The sequence below is a fragment of the Gracilinanus agilis genome, chromosome 1 (genome assembly GCF_016433145.1).
Source record: "Gracilinanus agilis isolate LMUSP501 chromosome 1, AgileGrace, whole genome shotgun sequence".
Classification (NCBI taxonomy): Eukaryota; Metazoa; Chordata; class Mammalia; order Didelphimorphia; family Didelphidae; genus Gracilinanus; species Gracilinanus agilis.
The window spans coordinates 784831219-784857168 of NC_058130.1; the positions used below are offsets into that span (position 1 = coordinate 784831219).

General features: G+C 37.2%; 2 protein-coding genes across 2 annotated transcripts in view; both read right to left on the minus strand.

Annotated features, from left to right (window-relative positions):
• The window catches only part of LOC123245883 (immunoglobulin lambda-1 light chain-like), a 1010762-nt gene that overhangs the window by 263095 nt on the left and 721717 nt on the right, over nt 1-25950 (minus strand). The window lies entirely within an intron of this gene.
• Nucleotides 1609-25950, minus strand: LOC123245861 (vomeronasal type-2 receptor 26-like). Its single transcript, XM_044674855.1, has 7 exons — nt 25929-25950; nt 22326-22515; nt 17824-18115; nt 13555-14358; nt 10293-10520; nt 6711-6834; nt 1609-2504 (listed from the first exon to the last, which is right to left on the minus strand). Exons 3-7 carry the CDS (start codon nt 17857-17859, stop codon nt 1609-1611), a joined length of 2088 nt encoding a protein of 695 aa, XP_044530790.1. The 5' UTR covers nt 17860-18115; nt 22326-22515; nt 25929-25950.

The following is a 25950-nucleotide window of genomic DNA, read 5'->3' on the forward strand; positions in this document are numbered from 1 at the left end:
GAATATGTGGGTTTTGTTAAAGTGTTTCGAATCAACTGTCCACAGGCTATTAAAAAACTGTGAATGTTCACAAGATGTCTTTCATCACAGACTGGGTGTGATGGGATCATTGACTCTATTTACCCACAAATAAAGTGAATTTTTTGGTTCAGAATTATGGCCCAGAGACTTCTTTATTTCTTATAAGCCCCAATTAATTATAAAAAAGGAAGGACTGAAATTCTCAAGAAAGGCTATTTCTTAATTTTAAAATTATTTATTGACTGGTCAAGACATCTTATCCTGGTCAACTTCCTCTCTCCACAATCCAGGAGGGTGGAAAAAAGAGATCAAAAGAGGTTTCCCTCCTCTGGCGCAGCATTCATTAAATCTGTACTCATTCCCCCTCCTTGACATCTTAGGGCATCTGTGATTGGTAATCGGCCACCCAGGAGGTGGACTTAGAGATCGCAATCCCTCTGTCATTGCTTCATCACAGGGGAAGCTGAGTCTTGTTTCATACAAAGAAAACATTAGCACAACCTTTCCTCTCTGCCAAGTGGCTGTGGCAATGTTAAGCCAGTCCAATACGGCTGTTAGAGCTTTCTGACTTCTCTTAATCTTTTCAAAGGGGCCAATGTTCACCATGCTGAGCCCTTCCTTTATCTTTTCAGGGTCTTAACAACAAAAAAGGTAAGTCCTAGCCCAGTTTCAAAGCCTGGGAAGAACTTGTTTAATTCTGACCTTAGAGTCAGATTGTTCTTTGGGGGATAACTAGAAAAATGCTTCAAAAATATTGTAGTTAATATTAATTTCCACATGCATTTTGGCTGAATAAATGAATTAATCCAGTGATGGGCAAACTATGGCCTGCAGGTCAGATGGGGTCCCCTGAAATGTTCTATCCTGCTCCATGACATTATTCCTAATCTCACAAATACAATGAGCAACATACAATACAATGAAACTTTGAAAGAGTTGCCTTAGAAACAGACTGACAGATGAGCATTTCCTTTCCTTTGGCCCCCTCTTTAAAGAATTTGCCCATCACAGAACTAATCAAATGTAAACTGGTTAGAATAACTCCTTAATCAATTTTAAAAGATCATTGGGTCTTTGTGTCAGCAAACGAAAGCAGATGATCCAGATAGAAGCTAGCTTGAAATTAGAGGAAGAAAATGTCATACTCTGTGCAGCTAAGGCCAAAAAAATTGAAGTTCCTGGAGTTCAGCCATTTAGATTGTTGTTGAATCTAGTGTGAAGGAATCCTTGATGGGAATTGGCACTGGCTGTTGGAAATGGTAGCATTTCCTCACATCTCTTGGTCTCCCACTCCCCCATTGTCCAAGGGATGACACTGAGAGCATCCAACATTCTGACAATTTGAAGTTCTCAGGTTGAACCCACTGCATTGGTAGCATCATCAAAATTGGGGGATATATTCCATGTATGAGAGGGGAACTTGGAAAGTATCCAGAGTGAATGTCATGATATACTAATTAGGGTTCAAACATCAGCCAAACAGATAAATATGTCTAGGCTAGATTAATGTGGATTATTCTTCAAGCCCATCATTCCAGGAACAGAAAGTATAAGATTGTGCTCCATAAAAAAGTCTTTCCTCTGGAATCATTTATTCTTGATCTGTTCCAGGGTATTTCTGTCTGGCTTCAGGAGGATCACATAACATTTGGGAATAAAGATGCAGCCCAGTAGCCCAGCACTGGAGGCCAAGATGGAGAAGATCTCCACAGTCACCATGGCCTTCCCTTTGGTGCTCTGATATGTGGGCAGAAAAGAGGCCCAGACACTGCAGAACACTAGCATGCTGAAAATGATGTACTTGGCTTCATTGAAGGTATCAGGCAGGTTCCTGGCCAGAAAAGCTACGATAAAGCTTCCCAGAGCCAGAAGGGCCATGTAGCCCAAAACACAGAAAAAAGCAAAGGCAGAACCCTCATTACATTTAAGGATGATGTGGCCATATTGAGAGTGTGTGTCTGCCTCTGGAAAGGGTGGGGAGGTTCCCAACCAAATGCCACAGAAAATCACTTGCAACCCTGAGCATATGAGGACAACATAGACAGACACTCTAGGATGCATGAACATGCGTATCCTGCTCCCTGGCCTGATACCCTTGAAAGCCAGAACCACAATGATGGTTTTGGCCAAAATGGAAGAAACAGCCACTGTGAAGACAACTCCAAATACAGTTTGTTGTAGGAGGCAGGTGGCAGTGGTGGGATGGCCTATGAAGAGCAGGGAGCAGAGGAAACAGAAGATAAGGGAGATGAGGAGAGTATAGCTGAGAGTCCTGTTATTGGCTTTGACTATTGGAGTGTCTTGGAACTTCAGAAAGATCCCCAAAACCAGAGCTGTCAGTAAAGAGAAGGAGACAGCCATGAAGGCCAAAGTCATCCCTAAAGGTTCTTTCACATTCAGGAAGGTGACAACCTTGGGAAGGCAGCCATCTCTCTGCTTATTTGGATATTCATCCTCTGGGCACTTTGTACAGTGTTCCACATCTGCAAGAGAGAAAAACAGACTCAAAGTTTAGATTCAAGGGATTATCCCTATGCCCAGATATATGAAATAGTCATGTTAGCTGTGATACCTCATTCTGACTCCAGAAGTTACAGGATCCCCATTTCTCTGTGCTTAGATTCAATTTCTAATAATTCAATTAACTAATTAGTTACCTAATTAAGGAATTAATTTAGTAATAACTAATAATTAGTAAGTAAGTAAAAAAGGCACCTAAGGCTAGACCTAGCCTTTTCATGTTCTTTATCACTGGCTGATCTTAGATCACAATGATTCTCTATATTCCTTTTACTTAACTGATGATATTTGTTCCTTTGAATTCCTTCTTTTAGTCCTATAAACTTGAAAACTGTAAAGATCACTTCTGAGTGTTTTTGTTGTATAGTACATCAAAAACTCTAGGAAAAGATTGCCCTTATTAATCTTTCTTCATTCTTCCAAGCTCCCAGTTCACCCCCTCCCAAAATGAATTTGTGTAAGTTTTATACATATTTTTGCCATTGCTTATACATGTTGTCTCCTCCACAAGAATGAAATCTCTCTGAATGCAGGAATTGTTTTTGATATTGTATCCCCACCACTGATCACCCAGTCTATCACATACTAAATGATTATCAAGTGACTGATTGATCATTTATTTCAAAGCTGGCATGTTTCTTATGGACAAATCCTCTTTTGCTTTGTAACTTGTCATCCTGTTAATGCTCAGGAAATTGATGCTGTCCATAATATATTCAATTCCATAATATCTTAATAGCATGGCTTAATCAGAGAGCTTCAACCTAAATTCTCATTGGGTCATACATAGTTTTGTTTTAAATTTTTTTTGGAAAAGTTAATTTATCTTGTTTTAAACCTCTCATTCAGATCTATGTTCTGGAAATTTACCTCACAAATAGCATTCCTAAAACATTCCCTGGCCCTCAAGCCATATTTCTATCAGCAGTTAATCTCTTCCCCAGACACTTCCTTTCTTCCTCCTTGTCTCTCTCTCTCTCTCTCTCTCTCTCTCTCTCTCTCTCTCTCTCTCTCTCTCTCTCTCTCTCTCTCTCTCTCTTATTGTTTTATATAACTTGAGTCTTTCAGGTCCCAAACAGTCACCAAATTCTTAATTGAATTGCCTCCATGGCATTAGAGTTGAAAATCCCAATAGCCTTGCGTGCTGGTGATGTCAGAAATCCCTACAGAAACCGTGTCATTTTACTATGAAAAGGTTATATAAAGGAAGTAAATTGCAATATGAATAGACTATGGGACTTGGAGTCAGGAATGCCAGTGTAAATCTTGCTTTGGACACTTATTAGCTATGTCACTCTGGGTAAGTCACTTTACCTTTGTCTTAGTTTCCATACCAATGAAATAGGGATAATAATGGCATCTACCTCATGTAATTGTCATGAGGTCCAAATGAAACAGCATTGATAAAGCACAAAATTAAAACACTATATATAAATTCTAATTCATATAATAATAATAATTATCATCACTATAATCATCATTAACTCAATAAATATTCCTGATTGCATGGGGAAGACACTTGTTTTCCCACAACAAAGCAGTAGAATAGATTATGGTAGAGCATAGACTTTGTCTACATTCTAAGTACTTGTCAGAGAATCAGTCTTTTCTCTACTTTCCTCTTTTCCCTCCTATCTTGGCTTGAAAACAGTCTAAGGCAGTGATGGGCAAAAATATGGTCCGTGGTCCAGATACAGACCCCTGAAATGTTCTATCTGGCCTGGAGACATAATTCCTAATCTGATGAATACAATGAGTAGGATACAATCCAATGAAACTTTGAAAGAGTTGCCTTAGAAAGAGATTGAAAGATGAGCATTTCCTTTCCTTTGGCCCCCCTCTTTAAAAAGTTTGCCCATCACTGGTCTAAGGCAAGATTCAAAGTAATACCAATAGGTGAGTCATGAGCATCTAGTCTTTTCCAAGATGTGATAATATATTGAATACCCAGGCATTGTGATCCAATTGTATATTTACTCAACCTAACTATGACCCATTCATTAATCTCCTGAGTTAATTCATTTTCTGATGTCACTCCATATTCAATGTTGATGGCTGATCCCAAAGGCAGGAGGACCTGAGTTCAATTACTCCCTGTGAAACATATTTCCTTGTAATCCTGCAGTAGACACTCAACCCCTCAGTGTTCTAGAACAGTATAAGACAATAAGGTTTACATAGGTGCAATGTAAGAGGTAAGTCCTAATTGGAGAGTTCCCTTTAACAGTGATATCACAGATCTTTATAATCCTAGCCTCTATCCTTGTCATTAGCTTTTTTTATGTTGGCTAAAATGCCCCAAAGTAAAAGACTTGCTGCTTTTAGAAGTATCTACTGTGTCTGACTTTTCTGTGTCATTCTCTGCCTCAAAAATGAGATATGAGTTGAATATTGGACTTAGTCAGGAGCAATGGGTATCAGTCTTTGAATGACCCATTGGTAACCTCAAAGAGTCATATAATTTCTCTGGATTTCATGTTTGAAATAAAAAGTGTGGAAAAGATGATCTCTGAGGACCCTGCTTGTCTTCAACACTGGTTCAGTTATGAGCAGATTTTCCTCTGAAACCAGATCCATAAATTAGAACAATGTACAGACAGTGAAGTCAGACTCTTCTGATGGACTAAAGATTCATGTTAGAAATCTTTGTAAAGTTCCAGAGCAGGATATAAACAGTACAATGTGGTCCACCAAGAATTCCACCTCAAGGACCTAAGTCAGGGGGATACCTCTGAAACTGAGCAGTGGGAGTAGTTCTCCCACTTAAATAAATAAGTATGTTTAGAGAGTATGTATGGCCTACTTTGTGTGGTCTCTTAACATTCAGCAGGCTGGAATTACAATATATACTTTATCTTCTAGTCAAATGGAAAGCAGGAGCAACGTGTTTCCATTGTTTTGCACCTCTTACCAAACTCTCCTTTTCTCCAGAAATATCTGGGCATTGAGACTTTTTTTCTCTGTGGGCAGGAGTTGAGAGATTCTAAAACCTAATTATATGAATTCTTAGAATTGTAGTCCTAGAGAGAAAGTGTTGTTTTTTTCCTTGTCCTTGGATAGGGATTTTCATTTTTGGATGAACATATGCACTTGGAAAGAAATCCAGTTAGAGCCACATACAAAGTTGAGAAAAATTCAGTTCACAAGTGCATCATACTTGCATGGCAACAGCAAAAATTGAGAAGGGGGAAGAAAGGGGAAAGTCATGAAGAGAAAAGGAAGAGAAATGAGAGGAAGATGAAGAAATAGAGGGAGGGAAATAGGGGCAAAGTAAATAGAGGTAGAGAGATAGAGGGAAAGAGACAGAGACAGAGATGGATAAAATGTTAGAGACAGAAACAGAAGGAGAGACAGATCAGAAAGAGGAATCCCTACAGAAACCGTGTCATTTTCCTATGAAAAGTAAGGGAAGGGAGGGGAAGAAAGAATATCTTAATGGGGGTAGCTGTAATTCACAAAAGTTTCCAGGATATGTCCCTATTTTAGATAAGAAAAACTGCTGGGAAGACTTACTCTCTTTTCTCTTTTTTATTTTTGTAGCTAACAGGCATCTAGTGCCTGATATTAGCTTCCTTAATCTAACATTTAAATCCTGTAAAATCTCATCTCTTCCAGAACAAATTTGCTCTTCCAGGTACTCTTGGGTTCACATCCCAGTCCCAGGTGTTGTTATGTTGGAGGTGGCATAGCATCAGGAGAACTTCCCATTCCCCTGGAGTAGTGTGTTGTGGTGATGGTCACTGCTCTGTATTTGAACATGAAATCAACTTGTTTTAATGGCTTTTGCAGATTGATCTTAGACTAAACATCTCAACTTAAATCATTCAACCTAAACAATGCTGTATATTGTGTCATTTAAAACATATATACATAACCTCTAGTCACTAAACATTATATCCAGGAGAAGAAAAAGGGATTTTAGTTTTTCAAAAAATAAGACATCAAAAAATTTTATCCCTATAGATCACACTTCTCATTGTGTCATGAGATCTGAAGGACCTTCTCTTGATTACTTATTTCAGGATATTTCTCAAGTTTTCTTGGGTCTCATATAATGTCTTCCTCTGACAGTGATGAACTAGGGGCTTGTAGGTGACTGTACAAGAATAACTTATCATTTATTTTCTATATCAGTGATCATATGAAGTGAGTCCCCTGCAGAAACTTACCCTTCTGACTAGAAATCTCTCCTTCTGGACATGGAGTGCAGTCAAAGCAGCAGGCAGGCTGCCCCTCCAAAGGGGTCTTCCTAAATCCAGGACAGCAACTATCACTACATACTGCACACGGAACCTAAGAGAATAACAGCCGAGTGAAATATGCATCTTTAGCTGAGAGCTGCTGAGGTTTGGTGCAGAAAAAAGGATTCTTATTTATGTAACTCTGTTTGATGGCCACCTCATAAACAGGTAAATTGTGGTATAGATAGATTATTAAGCTTGGAGTCAGGAAAATCTGAAACATATTAGCTGTGTGGTCCTGGTCAAATCAATTTATCTTTGTCTTCCTCAATTTACAAAAGCTTCAAATTGCATCAATAACAATATTGATTAATATCAATAACAAGCAAAGGATTGTTGGTAGGATGAAATCATATTATAAAACCACTTGGTACACACCAGATGCTTAATAAATGCCTCTTTTCTTGCCCCTTCCTTTTATATAAATTGTTTCATGCTAAATAATTTTCTACATTATTCATTTGGTGTAAGAGATCTCAAATGGGAAAAAAGAAAGAAAATGACAGAGGGAACAAGAGACATTAGGAAAAGTGTATGTGTAGGGTATGTCATATCATACGAAACTGAACCAGGGAAAGATAAGATTCTAGACCTCTACTAAGACCCCCAACCAACTTTAATGCACAGAGTGCATTAAAAAAGGGGAATTGTTCACATGGATGACTTTCTGGGATAAAAATTGGTCTTAGACTTTCTATGTTTTTCTATGCCAGGAGCACTTTCAGTAAAAACTGATAACATTGTGTCTCCCATCCTGAGTGCTGAGCATTATCTTGGTACCAGTTTTTATCCCAGCCCAAGTTCTGCAGAGAAAGAAGCAGGGCAGGATTCCCTAACCCAAAAGAAACTGAAATTCTGACATTCTGAAAGCCTTCTGTTTCATTGAATGTTCATTCACTCCATGGAGAATTTAATTCAATTTTGCTGGGTAAATGAGTCTTGTATGCAATACAAACCCCTTGCCTTCTGGAATATCACATTGTAGACATTTTCATCCTTTAATGTAGAAACGGCTAAATCTTGTTATCATGACCATAGCTCTGAAATATTTTAATTGTTTCTTTTTGACTGCCTGCACTATTTTCTCCTTGCCATGGGAGTTCTGGAATTTGGCTATAACATTTTGGGAATTTTCATCTTGGAATCTCTTTTATGAGGAGATCAGGGGATTCTTTCCATTTCTATTTTAGCCCTTGGCCCTGAAAATTTCTTGAAAGAAATATTTTCTAGTTCTTTTTTGATTATAGCTTCAGGTAGTCCAATGATTCTTTTTTTTTAAAATTTTTAAACCCTTAACTTCTGTGTATTGACTTATAGGTGGGAAGAGTGGTAAGGGTAGGCAATGGGGATCAAGTGACTTGCCCAGGGTCACACAGTGAAAATTTTCACATCTTTTTTCTGTGTTGCCAATTTTGTTTTTGACTTCTCTTGAGTGAATTTTGTCCCTCTTTTTACTGAGTAACTTATTTTGCTTTTTTAGGTACTATTTTTCTTTAATTTTTTTGTACCTCCTTTATCAAGATTTCAACATTTTTCCTGTGAATTTCCTGCATTGTTCATTTTTGTTCCCAATTTTTCTTCTACCTCTATTGTTTAGTTTTCAACGTCAAATATTTTTTGAGCCCCTGTAGATGTTCTTTTTGAGCTTGTGATAAAAAAGGAGATATCTGTGCAAATATGGATTAGGGGTGGGAAGTTGTTAACAATTCAACTTCATTCATATATGAACTATGCAGAAAAGCATGGAAGAATAAAACAAGAAATAGGATGAGGAGTAAGAGAGAAGGTAGATTAAAGGAGAAATGTGGCCTTAGCAAAGAAAACTGTCACTCAGGATGCACTAAATATTTCTAACTCTTTTTTAAGTGGCAAAGAATGGGAATCTTAGGTGGTACCCATAAATTAAAGAGTGCTTGAACAAGTTGTGATTTGTATAATGGGTTAGATGGCATATTTCTGGAGAGTTAGTACCTTTGGTGTGAAGTCTTGCTGAGCCATTTGCAGGGCTTTTCATCTATGTTTAATGATGTTTGTTTAATGTTTCCCTTCCACATATGTCTCACCTCTGATGTCCAGAAGCTGTATGTAGCATGTATAGCATAGGGTAACTGAGAGGACTCAGACCTGTTAGTGAGTTCATTGTGTATATACCCATAGCTTCTGAAGGCTTTCCAAAATGGAAAGGGTGGATGAGAACAATTCGTTTCAGTGGCCATAAAGGAAGCTAAATCAGGTATTGTGGAGGTATTCAAACTTGGTCAGACATTGAAGGTCCCAAGGCCATTCATTACACTTGAATCATTTTTTGTCATCTATACTTTTGTCTTGCCACTGGACTTTCATGTCTTTTGAAGAGAGAGTGAGGCTGATGATGTTGTGCTATTCTTCTTTACTTAAACCCAATTCACATAAATTAAAATATAACCCTTTGAAGTCATTGGTACTACTTGAAACAAAGAACGAACACCAAAATAGACATAATTGTATATTTCTGTATATAAATCTTTACTTGTGTGTATACACTATAAAATGCAATTATTTTTCAGAGAAATGGAAGAAATTTTGTTAACTAGTGCCAAGTGAGGTGGGCAGAACCAGCCGATCTAATTCTACAAATACAAGGATATGTTAAAAACAAAAAAAAATTTGAAAGAATTAGGAACTCTGAGCTTTGTAATAATGAACCACAAATTCAAAGTATTGAAGATGAAATGAGCTCCTTACTTTCTGATTCAGAGGTAAAGGGACCAGAATGCAAAATGAGACATAATATCTTTTGGACAAAACTAGTAGAGAAGCTTTTTTTGCTTCACTATTAATTGGGTATTTTTATTTCATTTTTAATTTTGAAGAGGAAAAATTTTAAATGGGAAAGAAAGGTTAATTTGTTTGCTTATTAAAAAATTAGGCATGTACACCCATTTATGTGCGTAGTTATTTGCAAATACACACACACACATATATAGTACATATATATGTATGAGCCTTTTAGCAATGCGAGGTGGTGCAGTGGAAAGGGCAGTAGGCCTGAGGCTCACAAGATCTGCTTTCAAATTGGGCTTAAGATACTTATTAGCTATGTAATCCTGTGGAAATCACTTAAACCCTATTTCCCTCAGTTTATCATTTGTAAAATGGGGACACACTGATGGAAGAAATGGCAAATCACTACATTGTCTTTGCCAAGAAAACCTATAGAAAAAGTACATAGGGTCACATAGAGTTGGACTTTACAGAAGGACAGCAACAACAAGGAATTCTACCCAGTGTGCTCATTGCCTGTGTCATCATGAAAAAATCACTTACCTTCAATGATAATGAGTTACCTCATGCATAAAGATGAAGACAATAGACTTAGATAGTGAGATCATTTCATTACTGGTCTGTACTTTTACTATAATCATTGGTTGTCTCATATTCATAAATATAATTAATAAGGAGTAAAGCAAACAGGAGAAGAATTGTTCTTGTGCTTATAAGTATCAATTTAACTTTTAAAATATTTCTGACCTTTGCATCCCACCAGCCCCACACGATGGCATCCTCATAGATTGCAAAATCTTGACCCAATGGAGCGTTGGGGAGAAACTGCCCCACTTTCACCAGAGCATCAGTCTCATTTGGAAAGAACACATAGTTCATAATGGTATATTGAGCCTCAGAGCTTCTCTTCTCATCCACAAACACCTGGTCACCAGCATTGTTGTTAAATTGGGTTTTCTTCAGGAAAGAGTGAAGCTGAAAGGGAAGAGAAATCCCAATTACTAGGTAGTACCTGAGGGAATGCCTCCCTTTGAAGTACAACCTATGTTTTAGATGCAAGATACTGGGTCTGTTTTGTAGTCTTTTAGAGTTTTGTAGTCTTATCTGGAGGTGGGTTAAAATCTGACTTTCTACTGGGACATATAGAAAAAAACCCTCTGGAACTTGCAGTGTTGCTTCCATATTCAAGATTCCTAATTTCATTTTCAGTCTTGACTCCTCAGTATCTCTCACCTGTTTATCTAATCTATTTCCAAGGTCTGTTGATCATATTTTTCTGACATCTCTCATATATGCTCTCCTTCCTCATCCACACCAACTAGATTCTTTGGCTTTCTTTAACTTCTGCCTCAAATCTCATCTTCTACATGAAGCTTTTTCAACCTTCTCTCAATTCTAGTATTCTGTCTGTTAATTCTTTCTTGTTTTTTTTCTAATTACTTTTCTATGTTATTTATTTGTACACATTTATTTTCTTTTGGTCTCTCCCATTAGATTGTGACCTTCTTTAGGGTGGGTGCTATTTTTGCCTCTTTTCATGTTCTTAGAATTTATTAAAGTTCCTGGCATACTATAAATGTTGAATAAATGTTTATTTATTGCCTTTCTGTTCCTTTATTTGGGAAGGTAAGCTAAGTGTAAGACTTTAAAATTATTGTTCCTAAATTTAATCTTCTTCAATTATTCATGCTGTAATTTGTAATGGTCTATTTAGATATTTTCTCTCACCACATTTTGAGGATATTCTTCTAGGTAAAGGACTCCAATTTTTGGAAACAAAGAAAATCTTTTACATACATAATAAGGAAAAGGCAAAACATTAAACTGGAATTACTAGTTTAATGTCACCAAATGGTTCAGAAGATTATACCTGAGAAGATGATGATTCTGGAGAGAGAGATTGGATTCCTGTAATTTCATCAGATTCGTTAATTCTCCAATGAGCAAACATCTACTAATTCAAAACAACAGTTGTCATATGAATTGGTAAATTATTCTTTTGGAGGGTATCATGGGGTCTGTACTTAAGTGAATTGCCTAGAATCATCTAGAATATATCCAAAGGCCAGATTTGAACTCTAATCTAAAATATGCACTCTAACATTACTATGAAAAATTGTCTCTTCATGTCACAACACATAGTAAAGGATGGAGTATATTAAAAAGAGTGTTACTGAATATATTTGCTTTGCTATCTAGAGATTAGATCAACAGGGCTCTGAAATGAAAGGGATGAATTAGTGAGTACACAGTCTCTGAATATCTAACATGATAGATACCCTGAAATTCATGGATAATTTTATGAACATGATGGTCTTTCAAGGCCTGAATGGAGATGATATAGAACAATGGTTATTTTATGTCTACTTGGCCCAAAAGATAGAACTGGCAGCAATGACTAAAAACAAAAGGGAAGCTATTACTGGATACCATGGCACATTCCTATAGTCTCTGCTACTGTGGAGACTGAGGCTGGTGGATAATTAAGTCCAGGACTTATGAACTGCATCAGGCCTAAAGATGATTTGGTGTCCGAGCTAATTCTGTCAAAAACGATGAATTCATAAGAGCAAAAGTTCAACAGGCTATGTCATACCTAGTAGCCAAGGTCAGAGAGAGCTGGTTCAAGATTCCATGGTGATCAGAACTGAGATCAATCCTGTAAGTGATCATTACTTGCCTATCATTTGTTATATAGAAAGATAGTTTCAGGAATAAAATGAATAATAATAATATATTTCAGTTTTGGTTTTTATAAAGATGGAGAATTAGTTTCTATTACCCATTCAACAGAGACTAAGGATTCTTTTACTGAATTTTTTTTAACCCTTAACTTCTGTGTATTGGCTCCTAGGTGGAAGAGTGGTAAGGGTGAGCAATGGGGGTCAAGTGACTTTCCCAGGGTCAAACAGCTAGGAAGTGTCTGAGGCCGGATTTGAACCCAGGACCTCCCATCTCTAGGCCTGACTCTCAATCCACTGAGCTACCCAGCTGCCCCCTTTTACTGAATTATAAAAGGGAAGGAATCATAGAGTCAATTTAGCTGCAATATGTTAAAAGTAACATCTAAGGTCAGACAACATGTGAACCACAGAAAGGACCAATGCAACTTCTTTCCTAAAATACTGGATCACTGAATTGTTATGGAAAATCTTAAGAGCATTTTTAAACACATGCGTTTATGTCAGGCTGTAAAGACATCCTGAAGAGTACTTTGGGGACTTATATCTGGAGAGAGTAGACTGGTGGGACCCTGTTTACATAATGGTGAAAAAAATCAATGGTTTCCATTAATGGCCAGAAGAGATTTTGCTCAGAATCTTTTTCAACAGAGATATGTGACTAAAATATTTCTCTGCATAATTTTTGTTATGATCTTAATTTAACATGTTGGTGTATAGTTAATAAGATTCTTGTTTGCCTAAGGCAGAAAATGATGAAAGAGATGATTAAAAACTTAAAGGAAAAGAAGTATCTCCAGTTCATTTATAAACTGGGATGTGGGTGCAGAGTTAATTGACTGATTGATTAGAACCTGCACATCACTAAAAATTTATGAGTATAAATCCTAACATATTCTTGATTGCTTTAGAGCTCAGAATGAGAATTAATGAGAAACTCATTCACTAACAAGTAGAGATGTTCTGACAACTGGGTATTGGCCTAATGTCAGCTAGTGTAGGACATTATATAACCTAATCATCCCCTCACAACAGGCTAATGAGTGGTACTTTTTCAACAATTATAGCTGCCACAAAATGGAATAAAGTATATTGAGAGATGATAGTTTATTCCCTGACTAGAAGTACACTGAAAAAGTTTTTGAGAAAGCTGTTCCAGTACAGTTCACATAACTGACTGCTTAATGGAACCAGAGGTAATTTTTAGCTCTAAGACTATGAAAGAAATAGCAAGAGAATTAGAGATTTGTACGGGAGTTCATTAACCATTTCATCCCATCAATACACAAAATGTCAGAGTTAAGAAGTGGCCACACATTTGATATTACCAGCCATGAATGAGGTTCTAAATATTCTTCATTTAACATTGATCTTTTCTCAGATATTCTTAGAAATATTTCATGGAGAGCCCAAGCCACAGCATAGACAGTATTGTAGATGGTGTAACTGAAGCCAGACATGGTCATATCAAAAGAGCACAATGGCAAAGTCTCCAAGGAAGCATTGGGGGAACATATTTCTTGTTTTGCGTATTCTGGTTGATTGGGGCACCTAAAAGCAGAGATCCAGAATCCCCTAAGTAAAGCATCATGTGGATATTTTGAAGGAGTTACTGTCTTAAGAAAAGTCTTGAATCCAGGAATTTCACTTGTCAAGTATGTAAATGTGAGAGCCCCATGGAAACTATGACCTTGACTATAGAGGGGTCTCATAGTAATGTCCCAGTGAGATGTGGCAATCCACACCTTGAACATTCCAATTATAGGAAATTGTGAATATCTTAGAATCATTAAAGAATCTGTGTCACCATGGATGACAATGACTTTGATTGATGATGTTAGGATCCTGGGCATGAAGGTCTCATGTGATTCCATATGTGTTCTCTCACTGACAGGGATCTTCTCTATGAAGGCTGCACACACACCTTTCTTTACCATTTCCTCTCTTATTTCCCAGAGGAATTTTTCACCTCTCATATCATCTGAGACAACTAGTCCTGCCCAGTTCCATTCAAAATATATCATTAAGTGGACAACACCTTGGTGAAGAGAAGTGTCTTTAGGAGCCATTTGATAGAGGGAAGGAAACTGGGCCTTGTCACTAAGAATGGAATCAAATGGACCATAGGTGATCTGGATGAGAAAAAAGCCATGAATAAGTTTGTCTTTTGGTATTACTGAAAGAACTGGAACAAAATGTGAATTTGGAAATGAACCTTTATTATTGACAGAAAAGATGATGTCATTTTTAGTCCACAGTTTAATATAAGTGGCATTTTAATGTTTGAAAATCTCTGTATTTGTTCCTCTCTCTGAGTTCTCAAGGTAACAGTGATGTGGTGCAGTGGCAGGATTCTATATAGGTAGAATGTATGGGAATGTGCTAATTATGCTTGAATGTTAAAAATTGATGGATAAAAGAAAGAAATGCCCTAGAAAGAGAGGAAAAACAGAAAAAGAATGGAATAAATAATTTCACATAAAAGAGAAACACATTGAAGGGTTTTTACATTTTAAAATTAAATTTTGAGGGAATGTAACAGTACTTGAACCTCACTCATATATGATTTGGATCAATAATGTATGTGCAAAACTGGGTGAAGAAGTATTTGTTTCTTAATAGGGAAGTAGATGGGCAATGAAATAAGGGAAAAGGGAGCAATAAAAAAACCCAGAACTGATAAGTGAAGTCAGTGAAAGAGGAAAACATTACAATAAGTTTCTCTGATAAAAGTCTTCTTTCTCCAAAATATGGGGAACCTAATAAAGTTTACAAAAATAAAACCATTGCCCAGTTGACAAATAGTCAAGGGATATGAGCAGGGAATTTTCTGAAGAAGAAATAAAAGCTATCTATGTGCCCATGAAAATTGCCTTATATCACTCATGATTAGAAATATGCTTTTGAAAACAACTTTCATGTACCTCTCACATCTATAAGATTGGATAATATAATTGAAAAGGAAAATGACAGATATGGGGGGTATGTGAAAAAAGTGGGACACTAATGCACTGTTGATGGAGTTGTGAATTGGTTGAACCATTCTAAAAAGAATTTTAAACTATATCCAGTTCGTCAATTGAGCCTTCGACTACTATTACTAGGTATGGTTCCCAAAGATATCAAAGGAAATAAACAATGTTCTATATTTAAAAATATTGATCAAAATTCTTTTTTTGGTATCCAAGAATTGGATGTTGGAGGTATGCCTATCAGTTGGAGAATGACCGAACATGTTGTGGTATATCATTGTAATGGAATCCTTTAAAACTTTAAGAAATGATGAGCAGGATGGTTTGAGAAAGGCTTGGGAAAACTTAAATGAATTAATGGAGGATAAATTGAGCATAAGCACAATAATATCATACACAGTATCAGCACAATGTCATGATTAGCAAATGCGAAGGACTTAGCTACTGTGAATAAGTCCAAAGTTTGACAAAAGGACATGGTTCCTTACCTTCAAAGGACACATGATGAAAAATGTTATCCACCTACAGAGAGATACCTTAAGGAATTTAAGTATAGGCTGTAGCAAATACTTTTTTTTTCAAAATCCTTACATTCATGCCTTAGAATCAATAGTGTGTATTAGTTTTAAGGTAGAAGAGTGGTAAGGGTTGGGCAATGGGGGTTAAATGATTTGTGCAGAATCACACAGCTAGGCATTATCTAAAGTCAAATTTCAACCCAGGACCTGCCACGGATTTCAATCTACTGAGTCAGCTAGGTGCCTCCTAACATTCTTCTCACTTTATTCTTTTTTGTGCACTTAGGTGAATTGTTTTTTTGCAACAAGGCTAATATGGAAATATTTTGCATGACTTCACATATGTAATTGTCATCAAATTGTTTAATTTCTCAATGGATAGGGGAGAGGTGAGATTGTGAAGGAGAACATGGAGCTGAAAACGTAAAGTAAAAACACCTTATAATCCTTAACCCACCCTTCAATCACAAGATTTGTTCTCATCAATTAAAGAATTTTCATTGATGTCTGTATAGGAATGATATCAGGTTTTGCTTACTGTGACTTTGTTGTTTGGTATTAGAGGATCAGATATGTACCCACTTATTACACTTTGTAAGGTCTAGTCATTTCTGAAAGCAGATACATTCTTCTAATACTGTCAGGTTCAAGGAATAACTAACCCACAATGGATGCACAATTCTTACTCTTGCCTACCCAGGACTGCATGCAGTAGCATATTGTCTGACCAACAAAGATGCAAAATGAATCCTTTACATAGATCCCCTGACTTAGGGATCTCACTTTAGTTCCCAAATCCCAATAAAGAATTAATCTCTATGCCCTCTGAGCTTGCAGTTTTTGTTTCCTTCACTGGTCTTCAAGTGTATGATCAGAAATCTCTGAAATCCCAATTTATCCCAATTAGGGATAAATAATATTGAATGAATCTGTGAAAGCTTTAAAATTAGGAGTGAGGATATAAATGGAGCCCTTCACTTACTCCTCTTTTGATATGAGTAATTCCATACTAAAAACTGGTCTCCATTTCATTTAAATCAAGGACTCACATTTTCCTTTATTTATTTTCTGGGAAGCCATTCCTACTTCTGTTCTTGGTTCCAAACTAACAAAGCAGGCAGTTATATGCCTGACAAACAATGATAAAACTCAGTATGCAGCCAGGCTGAAAAGTACATTAGCCCATGTGCAAGTCCAGTGTTCCTAGAAGACTCTTTCTTGTCTTTAAAAGGTGAGCTACCATCTGAAAAGTTTTCTCATACAGCATGTATATCTGTGTCTTGTGTGCTCATTAATAAAGCTAATTACCTATTTGTGAGCAATATTATGAATTTATTCCTGCACCTGCATTTTCATAAATATACTTATGATTCTCTTAATAAAGCATTATAGATAGGCTTACCATTGCTCCTCAAACTTGTAGCTTCTACAATAGTGCTTATACTTCCTCCTCATTTTGTACACACCACTCTTCTCAATGAATTAATGCTGAACATTATTGGACTAAATGATTTCAAAAGATAAAACACCAAGAGTGAGGTGTGATAGACTGACCAATCTTTTAACTGGAATTCCAGGCACATAACTTTAATCCCTACTCTTGTGTCATTGAATTGTGTAATGGTGAGTAGAAAGTTTAATCTTTCCAGTCTTTAGTGACTTCATCTGTTTAATGGGCAAGTATATCCAGGTTACCTATTTCATGAACTGGAATCTAAATCCCATTGTATTCCTAGTCTACAATTTGAGTGATGCTCCAGGAGAAGTTTATCTTCCCTATGATTGAGGCAGCTTAAAGGTTCAGTGACAAGAGAATTTAAATGATGTCAGGAAGGCCCGAGATTAAATTCTGCCACAAGATGTTCTTAGCTTCATGACCCTGGACAAGTAAATTAATTTTTATCAATATCAATATCTTGTTCTGTAAAATCAGGCTTATAATAATTCCTGAGATGGTGGCTGTGAGGAACAATGAAAGTATTTATATAAAGCATCTTAAAAACCTCAAAGCATTTCAGAAATGCTATTTATTGTTGGTCCTGATATGCCATTACTCATAATAATTTTTTTGGTTGACAAAGGCATAGTTAGGTTGAAAATCATTCACCTGTGGAAACTTGTAGAGGTCGAGTAGTGTCCCCATCTGGACAGAGAGAGCTGAGGTGACTCCTCCAATAACAGCCACAGACTTGTCCTGTTTCCTGCAGCTGTAGTTAGGAATGAGCTGGCCTTCCCCAGAGAGCCACCTCAGGGAGCTCTCCAAGGTTCTCTCATCACTATGGTAGGTGTTGTAGAGGTGGAATCCCAGGGAAATGTTGGGCAACAGATTGGGATCTCTGTTAATCTCTTCTATAGCAAACAGTAGAGTCAGAACCTGCTGGTAATTTTTGTGGAGCCACCTGTAGGGGTGAGTGCCATAGACTATTAACAAGTACTACAAAAAGAATACTTTTCAGGGGGAAGAATTCTCCAGGCATGTGAATCAAACCTATGGGCTTGACAAGTTATTCAGCTCATTTTATTTATATTCAAAATAGCCCTGTCCATGTGTCTTGTTCCTACACTCTTCCTTCCTTGTGATTCCAGAGATAGTGATGATTATTGGCCATAAGTTTTTATGTGACTGTGTTTGCTTGAGTCACTCCCTCATTCCAAAAATAGATATAGAGCATCTAGATCCATCTAGATCCTGTAGGACATCTGGATGTTCCTTAACTCTAGAAGAACTATTTTTTTAAAAAAACCCTTACCTTCTTTCTTGGAGTCAATACCATGTATTGGCTCCAAGGCAGAAGAGTGGTAAGGTGTAGGCTATGGGGATCAAGTGACTTGCCCAGGCTCACACATCTAGGATGTGTCTAAGGCCAGATATGAACCTAAGACCTTCCATCTCTGGGCCTGGCTTGCAATTCACTGAGCCATGCAGCTGCCCCCTCTAGAAGATCTATTTTATGAAGTGTGAGAAAGTAAACACACCAATAAAAGTAATACAAGGTAGTACAGGTGAATGGTATTGATATCTAAGGAAGCAGAGTAGAAGTTAGGTGTCATTGACATGAAGAAATAAAGGAAGGCTTTGTGAAAGGCGTCATGGCCTTTGAAATGTGAGAATGACTTTGTCATATGAGTCTTTGGGGAAAGTGCCATTCCAAGGGAAGGAAATATTCAAACCATTTCACATAGGTGTGTACATAGGAGGAACTGCATATTTGGGCTCCCAGTATCTTCATTTGCTCCTGTCTCATATATCTAATGAAAGACAGGGTTCTGACTCAGATTTCTCTACCTCCTATTTTTTCTCTACAAATACTGGTATTGAGAAGACTAGAAAACCAAATTCCTTTAAAAGATTATTATTTAGTACCACGTCTTCAACCAAGAATCAAATAGTAAAGAACAAACACCTCAAGCTATTTGTGGAATTGCTTTAAAAACACATCCAATGTAGTAATATTTCTCCAGAAGCTACCACCTTTCAGACAATCTCAGACTGTTTTATTGGAGACAGAAGCTGAAGATGACAGTGCCACAAATTGTGACTACTTCACTTAACGTGATAGTATCCATAACATTTTCAGTTCTGTCTTGACTTTGCTTTATTAATTTTTGCTGTCTTGTAAGATCAGTGGCTTCTACTTGTCCAATTCTTGTCTTTAGAGACTGGTTTTCTGCTATAAACTTTTGATTTCCCTTTTCGGTTTGGTCTATCCTGTTTTTCATGGTTTCCTGCTGTTTAATTTGGGTCTCCAATTTGCTCATCATTTCATTTGATTTTGGGGCATCTTTCTCCAATTGGGAGCTTTTGTCTTTTAAATGGTTAATTTCTTTTTGAGCTATTTCCCACTTTTCTTGCTAAATCTCTTCCGTTTTGAACTCATGATCTCCTTTTGAACTCTTCAAGAGCTTGTGACCAATTTTCATTTTTTGGGAAGGTTTGCTTGTTTGTCCTCCTCTGCGGTCTGCTCTGTTGTATGGATTTTTTTCTGTGTAAAAGTTACTGAGTGTTAATGTTTTTTTCTTGTTCTTTCTCTTGGTTAGTTCTTGGGCATTTCTTGCCATTATTATGCTGGTTTTCCTTCTCAGTCTGGGTGAGGAAGGAAGACTATTTGTGTATAGATGTAATATTGAAAATGGCAGCTTTTTCCTGAGGTTACTTTACAAGTCACAGTGCAGTGCTGCCCCTCTCAGCTTTATCCTCACACCAAAGATCAGCACTCTTTAGGATCCTGGGGTCTCAAGCCTAGATGTTATCAGAATCAAGCCTCCTGATGGTCCCAGTCAGCTGCCAAGATCCCAGAGATTGCCCTCTGCTTGCTCCTCTTTACAAATCTCAGCTTACTGCTTTCACTGTCAGTCACTCCTCTGCTCTAGGTCTGGGCCCAAGGCCCGCTCTTAAGGTCCATGATCAAAATCGATGTTCAAAGTCATGTTCTTTAGCCTCTTGGGGTCTTAAGTCTTGCTGCTCTCAGGAGCAAGCACATCATGATCCCAGTTAGCTGCCACGAACTTAGTCAGTACCCCATGCTTAGTCTAACTCTTGTGAGCTGGCTCTGGCACTGTAGTGGCATGGGGGAGGGTTGATCAGCTAGCATTTTAATGGGAGCTGTTTCACCCCCTCATAGCATGGAAATGCCCAAGTCCCACGTACCTTCAATGCTGCACCCTATAGTGGGGTCTCTTTGTTCATCTGGATTTTGTTTTTGTGTCCTTTTGAGGTATCATATATGGGTCAGATAGGAGAATTAAGCGCCCTTATTCTACTCTACATCCATCTTAACCTGGAAGTCTCTCAGTTCTGTCTTGAGAAGTCACTTGCTAGGTTTCTGAGGTTTACAGAATTCGTGTCCATTCTTTTTTACTTTGTTCATTTTCCACTCAATTTGAATCATAAGCAGACTGAAGGAGAGCCCTAACTTTCCCCAATGAATGCTATTCTCAAGACAAAATTTAAAAACTGCAGAGAGTTTAGAGGGCTTATGACAGAACAGAATTTTTGATTAAAGTTTCACAACCATTTTTTTCCTTCTAAGGCACACCACCAATTCTCCCTACATGGAGAATAATAATGATAGAAAAGAGGATAGCAATAATCATATTAAAGCATCAAATAAATAAACAATGATGAAAATGACTTAATGATTTTTTCCTTTTATTCAAAAAAATAAGTCTAGATGCTATAGATATCTGGAATATATTCTTACGAGAGGAAAGAAAGACAAAAAGAAAAATAAAGGAATCTGGAGTGGTTACAAAAATGATAGAGGATAAGATAGATTCATAGCAGTATTTGATAGTAAGAATATACAAAAGAAGTGGTCAGAATGCTCATCTGCCAAAGAACAATTCATTGTATTTTATAATCTGTCGCCCATACATATAAGAGAGTTAATTGCTAACCTTCTTTTCTTCAGCTATCAAAAAGTGAAATTGTCTGGGAATTGGTGAATTTTTGTCTCAATCTCAATTCTACAGTGGAGACTTGTAGATTATTATAGGCATCTTTACATTGTTATACACAGAGAGGACATGCTATGTAAACAAGGGTATCTACCAATGGAACTGATAGAAGATGAAGCACAAAACTAAAGCCTGGGCATCAGCATAAATGTCAATACAGTTTGTCCATGTCTCATAAAGGAAATATAACTCCTTATCTTTTGGAAGGCGCTGAACTAGATAAACTGAACTAGATAAACAGGAATTTTTCACACATGACCTGCTGAAAATCAGAATACTCCAGATATCACTGAGAAAGAGTGGGCATTTCAGAAAGATAGTTTTAAATCTCACTCAAAATGTTCTACATAGGTATCCTGAGTATTCCTCTGACTTTCCAATAACCCGAAATCTACTGATCTCTCAGTTTTATACTCTGTCCCTGGATGCTTTGGTTAGCTTTGTTGGGATATCCTATCCTGAACTGCTCTGCCTATATGGAACATATAAATAGTCCTAAGAAAAATCAAGGAAAATGATAAATTCACATACCCCCAAGAGGGAGAATATCTATTGGAATATCTTCCAATTGTAGGGGACCTGGGACAAATATAGCATCTCTGCAGAAGTAGGAATTCGCAGGACTCCCTAAAATGTTATGCTCACTCTTTATCAAATAGGCAAATGTAGAAAGGAAATATGAGATCTTTCATTCTTGTAGACGGGGTAGATCTCCTTAACCAATTTTAGTGCACTCAACACTACTAACTATGCCCAAGAATATAAAAGTGATAAGCCTCAATAACTTCAGATTATTAACCTAATTTGAGGAGTCTTGGGATTTACTTCTATTTTTAAATCAATATTAGGTCATGAATGGGGAGTCAACATGATAAAAGACTGAACCTGATTAAGACTGAGTGTTTTGGGTATGGGTATTTGCAGAGGAGTGAAGAGGGGGAAATAAAGGAAAATAGATTTTTTCTGTTTAAATCTGAAGGTCAATGAAACATAAAGAAAACTGTGAAGAATGTAAAAGAATTAGAAGAAAAGAAGGGAAGGGAGGGATCTATTTAATCATGCTGTATAAGCATGCCTTCTACTTCATCTATAAAGTTCTATGTCTATTCATCACAGGAAAAAAGGATGTCACACAGATAGTGAGGCACTTACTGATAAGGCTTGCAAGGTTTGTTAAGAGGTCTTTCAAACAGTTCTGCTCCTGTTACACTGTTCACTTCAACTGAGAACAAGGATAAAAAGATTCCAATTACCAGGTCCCCTTCTTGGGAAAGTATGGGATTAATCTGGTGGAAGCAGGGGAGGTTTCCTGTCCTGTGCTCAGATCCTGGAAGCTGCAGGAGTAGAGAGAGGAGAAAAGAAGAAAGCAGTTGAGAAATACTTTTCTGAATATGGAGCAACATCTCCCTGAAGATTAGTCAAAGTTCCAAGGCTGAGAAAAACACTCAGACTAGAGCAAAGTTAACTGCCTTATTCGTAGAGAGGTGAGGAACTGTCCAGCATAAGAAATGTCCTGTCCTTCATTAGATCCCCATGCTCTGGTCTGTCTGCCACCTGAAAAAAACACAATGGGCCATTAGTCAGGACCATAGCCTAGTCAAGGGTAATGGCAAAAGGCAAAATGAACGTTTTATAGTTTTCTTAGTTTTTAAGTTTTCTTCTGTCTCCTGGCACCCTTATTGTTGGATACTGTTAGGGACTTCTCCGATTCCAGTCACCACAGAAAAGTCTTTGTCCATGAAGAACTCTGGGGAGAAAACTGCCTGGGGCTCCTCCAGCTGAGTCTCTGCTTCTGAGGGAAAAACAAATATAAAATGTTTTGGACTCTCTTTTTCTTGTTCCCAGTGGGGGCTAAAGCATAGAAATGTCTTTCTAGGTAAATAATTTCTGTTTTTTGGGTTGAGCAAATGATTTGTTGAATAAATCTCATAAAAATTCCCTGGTTGGTGAGTAGCATAAACAACACCTTAAATGATGACAATTTCCCTGATAGTTTCTAAGACTGATGACCTTGATGTCAACTCCCTGCCTCACTTCCCTACTCTAGGACTTTGGGCAATCTATTCTGAAACTGTAATTAATTATGTAGAATGCTTATAAACACCCTCTCTTACTTCTCACTTCACTCCTTGGTTAGGACCATTGCATCATCTCAGAGATAAAAGGGGCCATGGAGGGTGCTTAGTCAAATATATTTATGAAAGAATTCCCATTTTCAATGACTAGCAATAGTGTCACATGCAGACATATTTCCTGCCTAGTAAGGCTATAATGACAGGTACTGAGGATACATGTTGCTTTTTTTTGATGATGGGAGTAAGAATTTAGAGTAGGCAGAGACTCTACAGTTAATCTGATTTAACACCTTTTTATAGGTGAGGAATCTGATGACCAGGAAAATAAAATGACTTGCCTACACTTACAAAATATAGAACAGATGAATTCTTGTCTTTTGACTCTAAAGCTAATATTTTTATTATCCATTAATGTGACTTAGAGAAGGGGACAAGCATATGTCATCCACTCAGTATGCACTTGGAAAGACCCCATTTAAGAGCCCCATTATAAATATTTTATCACCATGGATTACCAATTGTAGTAAGATCATTCAGGATAAGACATCAAAGCTGTAACTGGGCATTTAAAATTGTGTGATTAAATTTAGTAGACATGAAGAAGGAATACAAATCTTAGAAGAGCCTGAAGACACTCATGTAAGACTAGCCTCCTCAGTTGTGGACATCTCGTGTGTGCTTTGGGAGATAGGAAAAACATTGGTTTCAATGAATGATTGGATAAATGGATAAATGAATTAAATGAAAATGAATTTTATGACTCATTCCTTACTTGCTGGTGACACCAATACCAAAGTAAATACATTCTTGGAACTCTAGGAGTTTATATTGTAATGGGGGAGATAATACATATAAAGAAGTGATTACCACGTATGCATATTTTGGTGTGGAAAGTAAAAGAGATAATAAGTAGGGACAAGAGAGAAGTGTAAGTCACCCATTCAGACATAATGGCAAAATTGATTTGATAATAATTTATGAACTGAAAATAAAGCTGGAAAAAACTAGCAGGGAAATTGAAGCATACCTTTTAGTGAGCCTAAACACTACACGTGATTAAAGTCATCTACATTCAGGAGAGCAGATCTGCACGGTGGGAGGTAAACTGTGCCATGGTTAAGTCTTCTGGAATTTGGTCTCTGTGGAGGTAAATGAAGCAGGTGGTCAAGTGTATTTAAGTCAAAGCAATAGAGAAGCCTAAAACTCTACCCTCTTCAAGGAAATTCATAGCCAGAATATGGTTATTGCCTATGGTAAATATGCTAGTAATCCTGATACACGTGTACTTGAATCAGAGCCTCAAGCCTACAGCCTTTCTCCTTCATGTGCATGAGAGTACCTGGTGTGATTTGTAAGGATGGAATTCTTTTTATTATCTAAAGGAGAATCAGGGAGAAGAGATGACTGGGCAGGTGTTATAGAGAGATAAGTAGATACATAGAATATTTATCAAGTTATTTATATGTGGCAGGCTCTATGGTAAGACCTGGAGATACATATGCAAGCAATCAAGTTAGTTCTTGCCTTAAAGGAGGTTACAATTATAAAATGGGGGAATATATCATCTAAAAGGATATTAGAAAGAAGAGAAAAGGAGGAGCCCAGGAGCCCATTGGAAGTGCCATTGAGGCTTGCTTTCTGACCATTTCTGCCCAGTTAGGCAAAAGTCTCTCCTCTCAAATCCAACTGGAAGCGGGAGTACAGTGCAAGTTGTCCATAGTGTGGAGAAGGTCAGAGAGCGGTGCCACAGTCAAAAACTACAATAAAGTGCCACCTAAGAATATCTTCCCTCGCGAAGTTAAGTCTTATCTTGGCCAAGCTTTGATCATCCTACAAGTAGGCTCAGCAACCCTGAAGTTGTATACATTGGGTAGTTTTATGAAAAGGATACATCTTCTGTTTGATCTTTGGGGGAAAGATTTCAAGACCAAACAAGAGTTAGAAAAATGTACAAAATCTAAAATAAATAATTTTGATTATATTACATTAAAAAGTATTTGTTCAAATGAAACCAATACAACCAACATTAAAATGGAAGCAAGAAATTGGGAAAAAATCTTCATAACAAAAATATCTGTCTAAAGTCTAATTACTCAAATATATAAGGAACTAAACTGATTGCATATAAAATGAAGCCATTCCTCAATTGATAAATTGGCAAGGGACATGAATAGGCAATTCTCAGATAAAGAAATCAAAACTATCAATATGCACCTGAAAAAGTGTTTTAAATCTCCTATATTTAGAGAAATGCAAATCAAAACAACTCTGAGGCACCACCTCAAACAGAGCAGAGTGGCTAACATGACAGAAAAGGAAAGTAATAAATGTTGGAGGGGATGTGGCAAAATAGGGACATTAATGCATTGCTGGTAGAGTTGTGAATTGATCCATCCATTCTGGAGGGCGATTTGGAACTATGCCCAAAGAGCTTTAAGGACTGCCTACCTTTGATCCAACCATACCACTGCAGGGTTGTACCCCAAAGAGATGATAGGGATAAAGAGTTGTACAAAAATATTTATAGTCGTACTCTTTCTGGTGGCAAAAAATTGGAAAATGAAGGGATGCCTTTCGATGGGGGAATGGCTATACAAATCTGTTGGCGATGGAATACTATTGTGCTAAAAGGAATAATGAAGCAGAGGAATTCCATGTGAACTGGAACACCTCCAGGAATTGATGAAGAGTGAAAGAAGCAG